This window comes from Chaetodon auriga, chromosome 15, assembly GCF_051107435.1.
Source record: "Chaetodon auriga isolate fChaAug3 chromosome 15, fChaAug3.hap1, whole genome shotgun sequence".
NCBI classification, from domain to species: domain Eukaryota; kingdom Metazoa; phylum Chordata; class Actinopteri; order Chaetodontiformes; family Chaetodontidae; genus Chaetodon; species Chaetodon auriga.
The window spans coordinates 15,366,846-15,380,210 of NC_135088.1; the positions used below are offsets into that span (position 1 = coordinate 15,366,846).

At 44.0% G+C, this 13,365-nt stretch overlaps 1 protein-coding gene across 4 annotated transcripts in view; it reads right to left on the bottom strand.

The window, feature by feature from the left end:
- Window positions 1-13,365, bottom strand: part of LOC143332697 (connector enhancer of kinase suppressor of ras 2-like) — a 28,866-nt gene continuing 15,501 nt past the window's right edge. For 2 of the 4 annotated variants that reach the window (XM_076750439.1, XM_076750437.1), the window contains exons 9-22: window positions 12,647-12,793; window positions 11,052-11,170; window positions 9,412-9,614; window positions 9,136-9,225; window positions 8,020-8,210; window positions 7,860-7,908; window positions 7,553-7,731; window positions 7,368-7,441; window positions 6,260-6,331; window positions 5,954-6,021; window positions 4,597-4,697; window positions 4,034-4,511; window positions 1,249-1,448; window positions 1-1,166 (exon numbers count right to left, since the gene is read on the bottom strand). In XM_076750439.1, coding sequence (XP_076606554.1) covers window positions 1,119-1,166; window positions 1,249-1,448; window positions 4,034-4,511; window positions 4,597-4,697; window positions 5,954-6,021; window positions 6,260-6,331; window positions 7,368-7,441; window positions 7,553-7,731; window positions 7,860-7,908; window positions 8,020-8,210; window positions 9,136-9,225; window positions 9,412-9,614; window positions 11,052-11,170; window positions 12,647-12,793 — 2,019 coding nt within the window. In that variant the 3' untranslated portion in view covers window positions 1-1,118. Of the gene's footprint in view, window positions 1,167-1,248; window positions 1,449-4,033; window positions 4,512-4,596; window positions 4,698-5,953; window positions 6,022-6,259; window positions 6,332-7,367; window positions 7,442-7,552; window positions 7,732-7,859; window positions 7,909-8,019; window positions 8,211-9,135; window positions 9,226-9,411; window positions 9,615-11,051; window positions 11,186-12,646; window positions 12,794-13,365 lie in introns of all 4 variants that reach the window. The other 2 variants (XM_076750438.1, XM_076750436.1) reach the window with 1 other exon arrangement.

Consider the following 13,365-nt stretch of genomic DNA (forward strand, 5'->3'; position numbering starts at 1 on the left):
TTAGGTGTGCCCATGCCATACTTTATTCCATAGAAAAGTAATGTAGCTACAGTGTGGCACACTTGTGCAATGTCAGTCACTTTCCAATGGCATGGTAATGTGTTTTAGTTATACAAAGCATGCTTGTACATTAAACACTTAATAAATACAGTTATCCCTCTTCTTGTGGCGAACACTTAAAAAAATCAACTTCTTAGAAACACAATGTGGTGGTGGGCCGGGAGGGGGGGCGGGAGGGGGTCGACACCAGTGTTCTCCAGACCGAACGCACTTAGAAATACAAAACTGTTTTACAATTAGGTAGACGGCATGCATACAAAAATAGACGACTATTCTGATCATTCCTTGGTAATTTACAATACTAGTTCATTATTGCCAAGCGTTATATGTTTGTGCCCCTGTTTTGAGGAATAGCTTGCTTTCTGTATCGTCTCTCGTCTCTCTTGGAAAAGTACAATGTACATTCACAATCACTGAGGCACAGCACTTGATTTACAATTTGTATAAGTACCCCAAAACATTGTGTAGTCACTGCTGTAATAATGTTGTAATAATATATATGTGTGTGTGTGTGTACATATATATATATATATGCTTAACACCCTGTACACTCATAGAACAAACATACCCTTTAATCACACACACATGCATAACAAATTGTTGTGTACATCCAAGATAGCTTTGCTTTTAATTCCTCCATCGAGCCTGACTGAGCGGCTGTACACAACTCCAGCATAATGTTCAAAACGATTCAACAGAAGCGCGGGGAGGTGGCCATGCACGTGAGCGATGAATTACAAAGCCCTCAGACAAGTCTTGGACACAAAGTGCTGAAACCCTGTCATAAACCCTGTGAGTTATTTGTTCAAGCCAGACATCTCTTTAGCCTTTTGTAACAACCCTCGTCTTTAAAAGAGAGCGATCGGGTGGAGAGGGACACCAAGTCTTTGTGCTCCTGCACGGTGGGCGAGGTTGAAGGAGCAATAAAAGGAAAGCAGATGTAGAGCCGAGCAGGTCGTAGCAGGTTTTTGGTGCCTTTAATCTCCAGCAGAAGGATGCCGGCTGTGGGAGGCACAGGCAGAGGCGATACGTTTGAGGTTTAATCAACACACTGATCCTCACCCTAAAAATCCCAATGACCGGTTTGTGTCTTGAAGGGGGACATTCTGCAAGGAGATCAATGTATTAGTAATTAACCAATAAATAACACACGTATGGCAAGACATAAATGCTCAGAACATGTTTTACCTTAAGTGAGCTATGGAGGATCCGGAGGCGATGAAGCTTGTCATTGAGTAGGGGGTCATTGACTCGGCGGACAAATGAGCGCTTGTACTCAAGGCGGCTGGATGATCTGTGGTCACCCGAGGTGGACAGACTGGTCTGCTCCAGAGCCCGGTACAAATCTCCCAGAGAGTCTGCCTGGATCCTGCAGTCCTGCACATGGCCTGGCAAGAAGGACAAGCAATCATCAGCAAAGACTTTGTATAAAACTGAACTCAAGGATGAGATTTCTTAATGATTTCACAGCAAAATAGAAGTAAACAAGCCTGCATACAGATAACTCTTCTAAATTACTTCCTCTTTTCAACTGATTGAACTTCAGAGATATAAACTCAAACAACATCACTTTAGCAGTGAATCTCACACCACGGCACCATACGAAACTGCAGGCAGCCTCTCTCTGCCCACACGTTCACACAAGCCGATTGTGTGCTACCTGCCCAGCATGAAATGGCAGAGAGCCGACGCCACTGTAACGAGCAGCTGGCGACAGGATTCAAAAATATAGCACAGTGACAGCAAGGTCAGCAGATTAGCTTCGGCAACCAGGACATTTCTCTGGAAAGAGACGTTGCTGTTGAGTTTTTCAAATGTACAGCATTTGTTTCCTGGTGTGAACATCACGCTTTACTGATTTGAGGGCCACATGCAAAGACTGAGATGAGGCTCGGACTACGTGCTGCACACTGTATGGTGCAGGAAGTATACAGATCGAGTATCAATAATATCCCATTACAAGTAAAAGTGCATTGAAATTATATTTGACATTTTTCTTATTTGATTAATCCGTTATCAATTAATTGACTTTTCAGCTGATTTTTGATATTTTTGGGTGGTTAAATCTACAATATTGCATCACATTTTAGAAGCTCTTCATATGTTCTTCAAAAATCTTAATGGGTAATGTGACTAGTAACTATAACTGTAAACTGTAGTGAAGTAAAATGTACAATATTTCCCTCTGAACTGTTAAAGTAGAAGTAGCATAACATGGAACAGTTTTAAATATCATATGAAAGGCTTTACTAAAGTAAACAGTTTTACTGTCTTCAGACATTTCTGCTCTTTTTAACACTTCACTCTGTGGCACGTGTCTGTGCTACTGCATTTCTGCATTTTCTTCAGGGAAAACTGGCCTCAAAGCTGCAACACTGGCTGCACAGCTCATACATCATCCTTCTGAGCTACCAGGTCCCTCCTTGTCTCCTGTTTACACACACTGCCCTCTGTTGGCATGATCTTAACACTACACTGGTGCTCTGAATCTGTTGGTCGTCACTCTATTTTGTGTTTTGGAAGCAGGGTGGTGCGTTCTGAAGCTTTGGGGCTGTGCTTTGAAACATATCATCCTTTATTCGCCGCCTGTTTTGTGTTTCTTGCTCCTCTTTACAGGCAGTGGTGGAGAGAGCGAATGGTAGAGAACTAGACAAATGAGGACAAGAGGAGAGGACCCTTAGGCGCGTTTCTTTATCCTGTTCAGAAGTCAACGCTAACATGGACTGAAAGGATTCCTCCTCGCTTTGCCATTCAAACAGTGCCGGGAGGCACAATGACATCTCAATCGGACAAGAAAGAGAGAGAGAGGAAAAGAGAGAAAGAGTGAGAGTGTGTGTGTGTGTGTGTGTGAGAGAGAGTGGACTGCCGACTTCAATCCTTATCAAAAAAGACACTAAATTTCATCTCATTTAGACAACGGTCCTGGAGGTCTCTGAGGGACGGCAATTGGCCTGGCTTCAGATTCAATCCAATAAGGCAGTGATAAAGTGTATTCAACCTCTGACCTTTGCTGGCTCTGACGGCCTGTTAGCAGCTTTGATCAAATAAACGACGAGAAATAAGTGCACTTGCTGAACACTATGCAGATGAAAAGACTGATCTGCTTGTAACAGTGAGCAGGGACTCACTGCACTTTGGGATTTCAGGATAATCTCAGTGATACTGTGGAGTGAGCGATACCTTGGTCTCCTCTAATAGTCTGCTGCAGTGCTCTCCAACCTGTCTTGTCCCACATACCCCGACAGCCCCATCAGATCAGCTCAAAAATCCATTAATTGATTATATAAAGGGATATTGCTCAGCTTTTTTTTTCCCCACAAAAGACATAGTGCTCCAGGATTTGGTCCTTAAGTCATAATTGTTCCAGCGACACTTGAAGTGACAGACGCTGGACTTTTCAACACTTTATCCTTTCTTCTATTTTGACTTCTCTGATCACTAAACTAGTCTCCCACAGTCTAAATCTCAGCAGCGTGTGGTGTTAAGGTGCTACAAGTTGGTGAGAAGCATGTCCTGCGCAGCTTTTTTTTTTTTTTTTTTTTTTTTACTAAATGTCACTCAATTTCTAATTCTATTTCTTGTGCTTATTTTCCTTCCAAGGGTTTTGTTGTCGTTGCTGTTGTTGTTTTTCGTTTTAACCAAATCATAATTAAACATTTTTCAATTTAGCTGAGCTGCTTCACATTCTTTCCAAGTACCCTCCAGTAACTGCAAGAGCACCCCCTGAGGGTCGAGTGTGTGTGTGAGATGAAGGGTTGTAACTAATTGCTCTTACGATGATTTTTCTGTTGGTTATGTTTTGCAATTCATCAATGTATCCTGTAGTCAGAAAACGGTGAAAAAAGTCACCCTTTCCCAAAGCAACCACATTTTCGATAAATGACTTAATGGTAGACAGACTGTCTAAGTCTGCTGTAACATGCCGCATTCTCTGAATGTCCATGTTTGTGGTACATGTGAAGAGATGTCTCACCGGTGTCTCTGGCCCGGTCCAGGTGGTAGTGCTGGGGCTCTCTCTGATCCGACACAGTGGTGGCAGCCAGGATGGCGTGGAGCCCGCTGTCCCTGGGCAGCGTGAAGCTGCGGAGTTTCCCTCCGGCCTCTGAATCGATACTGGCCCTGAGGGGCAGGGCCCTGTACTGTTCCTGCAGCAGGCTGCGCTGTGCGGGCAGGGTGGACTGCCTGCGGTACTCCATGGCCAGTTGGTCTCGGTCCTCAGATAGCAGGGTCTCCTCCACGGGAAACGTCTGGAGGTAGTGCATCCTCGAGTTGCTCTCCATCTGGTCATGCCAGGAGTTTCGGTGGCTGCTCGTCTTCTGCCCGGGGGAGATGCCGTTGTTGCTGCCGCTACCGTCCAGAGGCTCAGAGTGGAACTCCTCATGAGAGGAGCGGGACTGGAATGTGTCAGAGGAGGAGAGATGGCCACGTTTTGGTTCCAGGTAGGGACTCACCTACACACAAACACACGGTTAGAGTAAAACAGGTCTGGCTCTTGGGTTGATATCTATGTATTAAACTACAGGTTGCCAGACTCACTGAGGACGCTCGGGGATAAGTGTCATAAGGAGGCGGAGGACTGTCCTGTTTGGACATTGAGGGCATCTCCATGTCCTCATGATCACTCTCACTCCAGTAATCTGTCATGAACAAACAGATTAAGGCATGTTTTTTTTTCCTATAGCAGAGTCAAAACCAAACCGTTTTATCACCTTTTATTTAAAAGCGGTTACACTACGCTACACCTGCATCACAATCTGCACCTGGATTTAGATGAACTGAGGCTCATCGTGGCTCATGAGACTTTCAAATGATACACATGCACACTTTATGATAGATTCAGCTTCTGAACTGCTGCGTCGGGTCATGGATGAGTGTTTTGAAAGGTGTTGCTGCAGTGTTGGTGTGGTGTAGGTGTGATGTAAGTCCAGGTTTGACAACTGTTGAGGCTGAGTGTGAAGACGGATGAATCTTAAATGTGATAACTTCCTGTTGAATCTTCTGGAGGTGTTAAGGGTCCAATTTAGCAGCATGCCTGGAAAGGATGAAGCCCCCTCTTCATAAAACTAGTGCAAACCCAATCTCACCCGCCCACCACTGAAGGTTTCTATGTAAGCTCCTCAAAATAGCACAAGGGTTAGTTACATTATTTCCTGTGCATTTATAAGAAGCCAAAGAACACCGGAATATGAAAATAATAAGCACGCCTTCAGCCCCCAAAATTAGCATTAATGTTCAGTACAAAGCAGAGATGATTGAATCAGATGTGAAGTGGAACTGAAACTGGGGAGAAGCGTTAAAAAGCCTCTACCACTGATCTAGAAATAAGATCTATTTATTGAATTCTCTCCATCAGGAGTTGCTCTTCCAGGTAACTGCATCACATCACACAAGGTGAGCCAAGGCTCTAATTTAAGCAATTCAATCCCATATTTAATTTCCTTATAACCCCTCTAACAAAGACAATCAACTAACAGCAAAGAGGAGACTATATCGATCAAACCTGAAGCCGAAAAACAGTGAGAGCTTATCTGCCAATGGAAAGAGTCATGACAAAAAGTAGTTTCCAAACTCCTCACTGAAAGCAAGTGTGCAAAAGCAAAGAAGAGATATGTGTATGTATATATATATGTGTGTGTGTATGTGTGTGTGTATATAGGGAACAGTGCTTTCTAGAGATGCATTAACAAGAAAAAAATGAGCAAATAAACAGATGGCCAAAATAATTATCCCTGCATTCATCATTACTTAGTTATATATGATTCTGCAGTCTAAAAGCAACAGCGTGATGTCTCACTGCTTAATGTCAACACTTTTATATAACTGTTGACCAGCGACCTGCAACAGACGAAGAATCCTTTGCAGCATCATGAACAAAGTCCGTGACTAATCTCACCTCGATCCTGGCGAATTTTCTCCTGCTCGGAGTAGCCTGCCACCGCCATACTGAGACGACTCAGCCACCTGTGGGGGAGAATAACAGTCATGACGCACAGCAGCTTGCCAGCCAATAAAACACTGTGCGTTTATGTGTGCATGCGTCTCCCTGTTTGACCACTCGCCTTACAAAACTGCTCTGTTTCAAGGAGAGTGGGCAGTCCCGTAGGGGGATTCAGTTTCCGGCCAGCAGGGGTTTAAATGTGGCCGCAGATGTGGGACTGGGGGAGTTTACAGCCTGACTATCACAGCCTCATTAACTCACCGGGACATGTCGTCTACATTTTCCGCTGCAAAGTAGAAGGTCTTTATCTTGGGATGGCAAGCCTTGAAAGCGCTGAAAGGGAACCAGGGGTATATTTAGTCACATGTAAGCACAAGAACAGGGACATATAGCACACATTAACATATGAATACAGAGGACTGCTGAGATAAGAAGCACAGATCACACATACGGTAATTCACACTGACACATAAACAGCAAGACTTTGCATCATAAGATAAACTGTTCTGCTTATTATTTGGAGCTGTATGTGAGTCTGAGTCAGTTTCATTAAATGTGCGTGTGAACACTATCCTGCTCCCAGAAACTGAGTGGCATGATTAAGACAGATATACAAAGGTAAAGCTGGAATTATGGAGTACAATGCCCTCATAGTCATTTTCAAAACCCCCAACTTTGCTGGGATTTAACCAATTGGTGAACAACATACCCATCAACAACTCATGCTAACAGGTACTTGCCACAGAGTACTGAAAACTACAGTAAAGCAGCAAATTCATGATCTGTAAGTTATTTGGTTTCTCTTAAATTGAATAATCAACATTAGGCTTCCTTAAACCAGATCAGAATCAAATGAAAAGAAAACTCCACAGGCAACCTTTCACTCAGCCTTTGGGCCACTGGTGTGCAGTTAGAGACAGTAGTGTCCACTGCTTAAGTAGAGTAAAGTTGCCATTCTTTGCTTAAGATGGAAAACATAGAAATAAAAAATGACCTAGTCCAACAGACAAGCTTCCCTGCTCTCCTTATGTCTAAACAGTGCTGTTGCTGCTCCTACTCTCAGATTATCATATCCTATATCCTATACAAAAGAATAATAAAGCCATACATGTATGTCATAAAATGTTGCTTCTCAATTGTGCAAGTGCGTATTGTTTGTGAGGTATCCTCTGTAAATTGTCCAGTTTGCATGGTCAGTCCCCTAAACTGGTCAATAAATATGTTTTTTCTGCCAAGAACCAGTTTACATCTGCAGTATCTCTGCACCCATAATACAGGATTGTGTCTTAACATGCAACATGAGTCGAAATGGAAAAGCAACACAAATCTAAGGAGCTTGATTCTTGGTGTCTAAGTGAAAATCACTCACAACTTCCTTCTGCATTCAGTGGCGCGATCAATCTTAAACTCTGGGAGGCTGACAAAGCCCTCTGCCTTCTCATCCTGTGAGGAGCAAAAGCACAGTTAAGCCACATAATGAATAAAGGCTTTAGGTGTGAATTGCTCTTTTGCATCAAAAAAAAACAACAACAAAAAAAAAATCACCATATTCACCTCCTCATTCATGTACCAATACAGACACGTGTCTTTCAGGATGAACCAGTACTTCTTCCACTTCTGCGAAAAATAGGTTTTCGCATCCTTCTTTTTCCACAGCCAGCCCTCACAGTCCCCCTGACCCAAGTCCCTGCAGGAAATCCGCCTCTTGCTGATTGAAGACATAGGACTTCCAGCTGCAGGCGCCAGCAGGGAGCAGAACAGACGAGTGGGTCAGAAAACACTCCTCGCGAAACACCTGCTCATGCTTGGGTTTAAGTGCTTGTGAGCGCTCGAGTAAAAGTCCTCAACCACATGCTCTCACCTTTACTCTTCTTCTTTGACCTTGACAGCAGCGAGGATCGTTCAAACACCTGCAACGTAAAAAAAAATGACAATGACGACATGCAGAGGACGCCAGTGCTGCTGCTTCTCCGCTAGTTTGCAATGAAAAACTCAAATCATGACAGAAACATGGCACTGACATGGTAGAGGGAGGCAGAGTCAGAGCTGGATGTGGACAGGGAGACTTCCATCTGGAGGGCGGGGACGAGCGTGTAATGGGTGGGGCTGCTTCCTCGCTCAGCCTTCCTCCTGTTCTGACTCAGGCTGCGTCCCAGCAGGAAGTCTTCCCCTGGGGTTTTATCTTCACTCGCGAAACGCAGCAGGGAATTCTCTGCAGGGACACAACACAGGCAAACTCAGCACTGCGCACACTTTATGAAATGAAACTTAAAAAAAATCTATCAAATGCTCTGCACAGTTCCACACAACGCATCTGAATTAGAAGACGCTGCACCATTTTAGTAAGCTTATTTGTCAGCTAGCATATTCGAATGAGTTTCCATCCAAACTGTGGACTTTTAGTTGCTACAACAGTCACAACAATGATCAAACGTTTTGTAATCTACTGTAAAACCAGTCAGCTTCCTGTGATTGAACCATCTCTCCCTCTGAGATCAGTGAATGCTGCCATTTCAAAGGGCTACCTATTTGAAAGGAATTAAAAATCTACAAACGAAGGCTGTTGTCAGGCAGAAGCCCTCAAAACTTCCAATACTGTCTCCTCCTGTAGATAAATATAGCACCATCACTTTTTCTGAAAAGCCCAAAGGAGCAACATATCAGCACCATCCCCAGAGGAAACAAACACATCACTCAAGTCTTTCTTTGAGACTGAAATAAAGCAATTCAGTCTCCTCCCACTCCATTTACCACCTAGCTCAACAGTCGCCAACAAAATGTGAAAATCTCTGGATATATTTCGACAGTTGCCAAAGCAACAGTGTACTTTTTATATCCAAACAGAGAGAAACAGCAAAGCAGAGAGCGAGAATAACAGGGAGAGAGGGATGAAGGGGAAAAAAACGGAGCAGTGATAGATTATGAGCATATGGAGGAGATAGAGGCAGGAACTGATATCCAGCATGTTATCAGTTTTGACAGAGCCGCTCATCCTTCCACTTTTTGGCTCGGAGATCTGAGAGGGTGAAGATATCATGAGATATCCACCCACTCACCTCACCTCCCTCTGTCCCTCTCTGTCTCCCTCCTTTCTCTGCCTCCCTTTCTTTTTCTCTCTCCCACTGCCTCCCACTCACCTCTCCTGCTCTCTCTCTTCAGCTTGGCCAGGTCTTCGTTGTCTCCCACCCAGTTGTATTCTACCGGCATTGAGATGGGCCTGAGCCTGCCTGGAGCAAGGAGGCGCAGGGAACGTCAATATCACACAGCTGCCCACACACACAAACACACACATCAAAACACTGCAGACGTCTCGAAAACATCTCGAGAGCATGCAGACGTCACATTCGCAGGGCTTTGAGCTCTTGGCTCTCACGATTACAGCAGCGGGTCGTCAGAGGAGGCCGAGGTCTTACCATAGGTGGGAGTGCTCCCCCTGCGGACCGATGACACCTCCTGGTTCTGGTCGTACTCGTAACAGTACAGTATAGCATCTTCCTCCACCAGAGGAAAACGCCCCCGGCACTCTTGGTCCAGGTAGGAGTTTGGTGACTCAGATCTATCTGCGACATGGACGTCCGATTGAGGGTCGTCATCTGGCAGATTTCCCTTGTCATCTCTGTGGAAATTGGAAAAAAGAGGAAATAAATTTAGTGTCGGTGAAAATCTTGGCTAACATGAGAGAAAAGTAGAAGAAAATGTTCTGTATATTACCTTTAGAAAGAGCCACATTTATAAGGATAAAGGATGAGGATGATATATTTGTTGCTGTCAATAAATCCCATTAAAAGTCCAAAACAAACAATGCATTAGTCCAACTCTCAATACTTTCTCACTTCTCACATCTATCTTTGGCTCTGAGCCCTAAGCCCATTAATTCCTACATAGAAGGCATAAATAGACAAAAATAAAAACAGGTCACCAATATATATTTTTAAAAGGGCTAAATTATTTCCTGAAACAGCTGCATACTGTAGGGTTTAACTCAAAAAGGAGATAATTTATTGGGGACTATTTTCAGCTGTGGATTAATACACATTTCTAGTGAGAGCTCAGAGCAGCCGTTCTGTGTACGTGGTGTCTGTGTATTGATTCAAGACAAAGTACAGTGTCCATTCAGGGTGATGATGAATATGTCACCCAGTGTTGCAATGACTCACTGATGTATTTATAATAGTTTTCCATCAACAATGCAGCTCTATGGCAAAGAGGAATAACACTTGTTAATTGATGCTGTCGCAATAGAATTTAAAATTTTGATTCAATACCAATATGAAAAAAATATACTCGATACCTGATGATGATTGATGTGTAGCAAAAGAAAAAAAAGAAGAAGAAGCAAAAAAGCCCTTGGCACACAAAAGGATTCATTTTATCCTTTATTTTATTAACAGCCTCTGCAGTGGTAGTACACAAAAATTCAGTGCCAACACATACCAACACGTGTGCAATAATGTTCATAATAATGGTTGAGGATCAATTGATTTTGGTGTTTTCAAGGGTCAGAGGGTCAGAGGGGTCAGAAAAACAGGAATATTACCAGACTTATTGTGGAAGTTTTAGTTTTACTGCTTTTAGTTAAAAATTTTCATTCAAACCTAAGAGTCAGCCAGGCTACGGGCTCTGCACAGCAATGCACTGTGGAGTTAAATGCAAACATCAGCAAGCTAACATGCTCACAGCCACAATATTAACATGTCGATGTTACACAGGTACAATGTTTGCAGTGTTCATCAGCTTCGTTAACATGTTGGCATGCTGTTCATTACTCTGTTATTAGGACTAAACACAAGGTGCAGCTGAGGCTGATGGGAATGCATGACCTGATTGTGTCTGGACAAAAGTCGGGATAGCCAGAGTCAGTAGGATTCATCTTCTGTGGACCCTGAATGTCTGCATAAAAATTCACAGCAATCCATCCAATAGCTGTTGATATATTTCAGCCTGGACTAAAAAGCTACTGGTGGTGAAAAACTCGACGGGGTACCTTTAATGTCTGATAAACCGAGCAATACATGTGAACATCTGTGTGTTTCACGTGTAAGTGTGTGTTCACCTGGGGGTGTAGGGTTCTGCTGGAGGAGGGGGGATGTAGAGGTCCTGCAGGGCACAGCTACTCCTCCTGGATGGAGTGCTTAAAGTGCTGGTGGGTGTGGCGACACTGCTGCTGGGGCTCTGAGGGAAGATTGGCTGTGTGTGAGTGGGTATGTGTGTGTATATGTGTAAGCATGTGCGAGAGAGGGAGAGACAGGCAGACAGACAGAAAGAGAGAGAGAGGAACAGTTACAGGGATTGACACATTGAAAACTCGGAGTTCGCAGCAGCTCAGTCAGTCAGAGACCGTTTGTTCGGTTCAGACTGTGCTGCTGAGCACCTCAAGCGTGAAATGAGCAGTGTACTGTACGTTTCTGATGCTCCAGTTCTAACTGGTGCACACAGGAAGATGGGTCGGTGTGCAGTCTAGTCATCCCTCTCATTCAGGTCAAGGAAAATCTGGTCATAGCCTACATAGTCAGTTTAACACAGTACATGGAGATAGATTGCTCCTTGTTTATTCATGATACCTTTGTAATAAAATATGGATGTAATATCCTTTTTAACTATGTCTCGTCACATTTAGGATATCAAAATAGGGGGCTGCAAGAGCAACTTCATTTGAGAGATGTAATCCAATCACAAGATGCCCGTTTTGCTGTGATAGAACATGGACTTCCAAACAAACCAGTTGAGAGTTTTCTTTCTTTCAACAAAAGAATACTAATTTCTCACTGCTCAAACTATGCTAATGTGTTGCATAACTCACAGCTGACTAATATCAGTGATGTATTATCGGGAGATGTGCTCCATCATAAGACCATTATGTGTGTCAGAGCTACTGCAGGGCTTCCACAGCACAATGTTCTTTTCACTAACTTAACAGACTACCTTGACAGTCTTAATTTTTGTCACATCTCGAAGCAGGAAACATTACACTACCTCTTTTTCCTCCTCTGTCTTTAGAAATGCCAGCAGGAGAGCAAATTTGATTTAGGTGGAGGAGAAGGAGGATGATGTGGAGGGGGAGGAGGCTGAGCAGGACTGTGCTTCAGGGCCTCGGGGGGGAGAAAACATTTTCTCTGGCCTGGGACTCAAAGAAAAGCTGGGCTACATTAATACACATCCCTCTCATTTCCACCCAATATGGCTCAGGCACACCATCCTAGTAATGTAACTAGTTTGGCCAGAGTGGAGCAGCAGATGCCAGGAAGGGCTGAAATGTCAACTTCTGAATGAATGATGCTTCAGCCAATTGGTGGCAAGTTAGAAAATGAGATGTGAGAAATGAGGATTAAAGGCAATACTTGTGTGTACAGTGCAAATCGAGTCGCTACAATAACTCACAGCCCCAAATTATCTTGAAAATGTTCTGATAAAAAATTGAAGTTTTACACTGCTACTGTTTGCTTCTGGGCTCTTGTATTAGATTGCATCTTATTTTAAAAGTGCTTTTTAAAACTTTTCCTATTTTTGGGACAGTCTCCAGCATTGGGGCAGTCGTATCTTTAACATGAGCACGGACAGAAGCACAGATATATACACATACAAAAACAAGTCTGCACACAGACAGATGTGCACAAACATATCTGTGGAGGATGAAGGCCGTCGTCATACCTGCAGAGCCAGCGGTTTCCATCTCATGTTCTTGAGCAGAGCAGGGGTTGAGGTGAGCGTGCTCTGCGGGCGTTTCTTCAGTGTCAGGGTGACACCTGCAGGGTCTCCACGCAACAAGTTCACCAAGTTCTTCAGCTGCCAGCCCACCTAGCAAACAACAACAGCATGATGAGGGTTTCCTCAGCCACACACAGGCACCGCCACGACTGCAGAAATAATAAGCTGTTCGTGACTGATTCAGGGATTCAACATACACTCCTTTCACATGTGTGTTTTTTCTTTATGCCTAATCCATGCTGAAGTTAGCCAAACAGGCATTTTATTCAAGGTGTCGGTGTCGGTCTAGGTGTAGCGGTCGTTACTTTAATTATACACGTGGATCCTGATGGTTGGAAGCTGCAGCACGGCCTGCAGCCTCCGCGGCTCATGCTGATGAGGATGTTAAGAGCAAAGTTGGATGCCACGGGGCGTCTTGTACACCTCCTGTGATATCAATCTGCAGGCGCTGTCCTGATGCGGTAAGCCCCGATGCTGTGCGTTGTGAGCAGCTGCGTGCCTTGTAAATAGTCTTTAACCCAGTTTTGATGACATTTGGCACAAAAAACATCCCGCCCAGAGAAACGCTGTCTGCAGCTGAACTAAATATGCCAGGTCCAGTTTGGGGAGAAAATATCTTCTCTTGCTTGGCTGCCTGCACTGAATTTCAGCACATCTTCGGT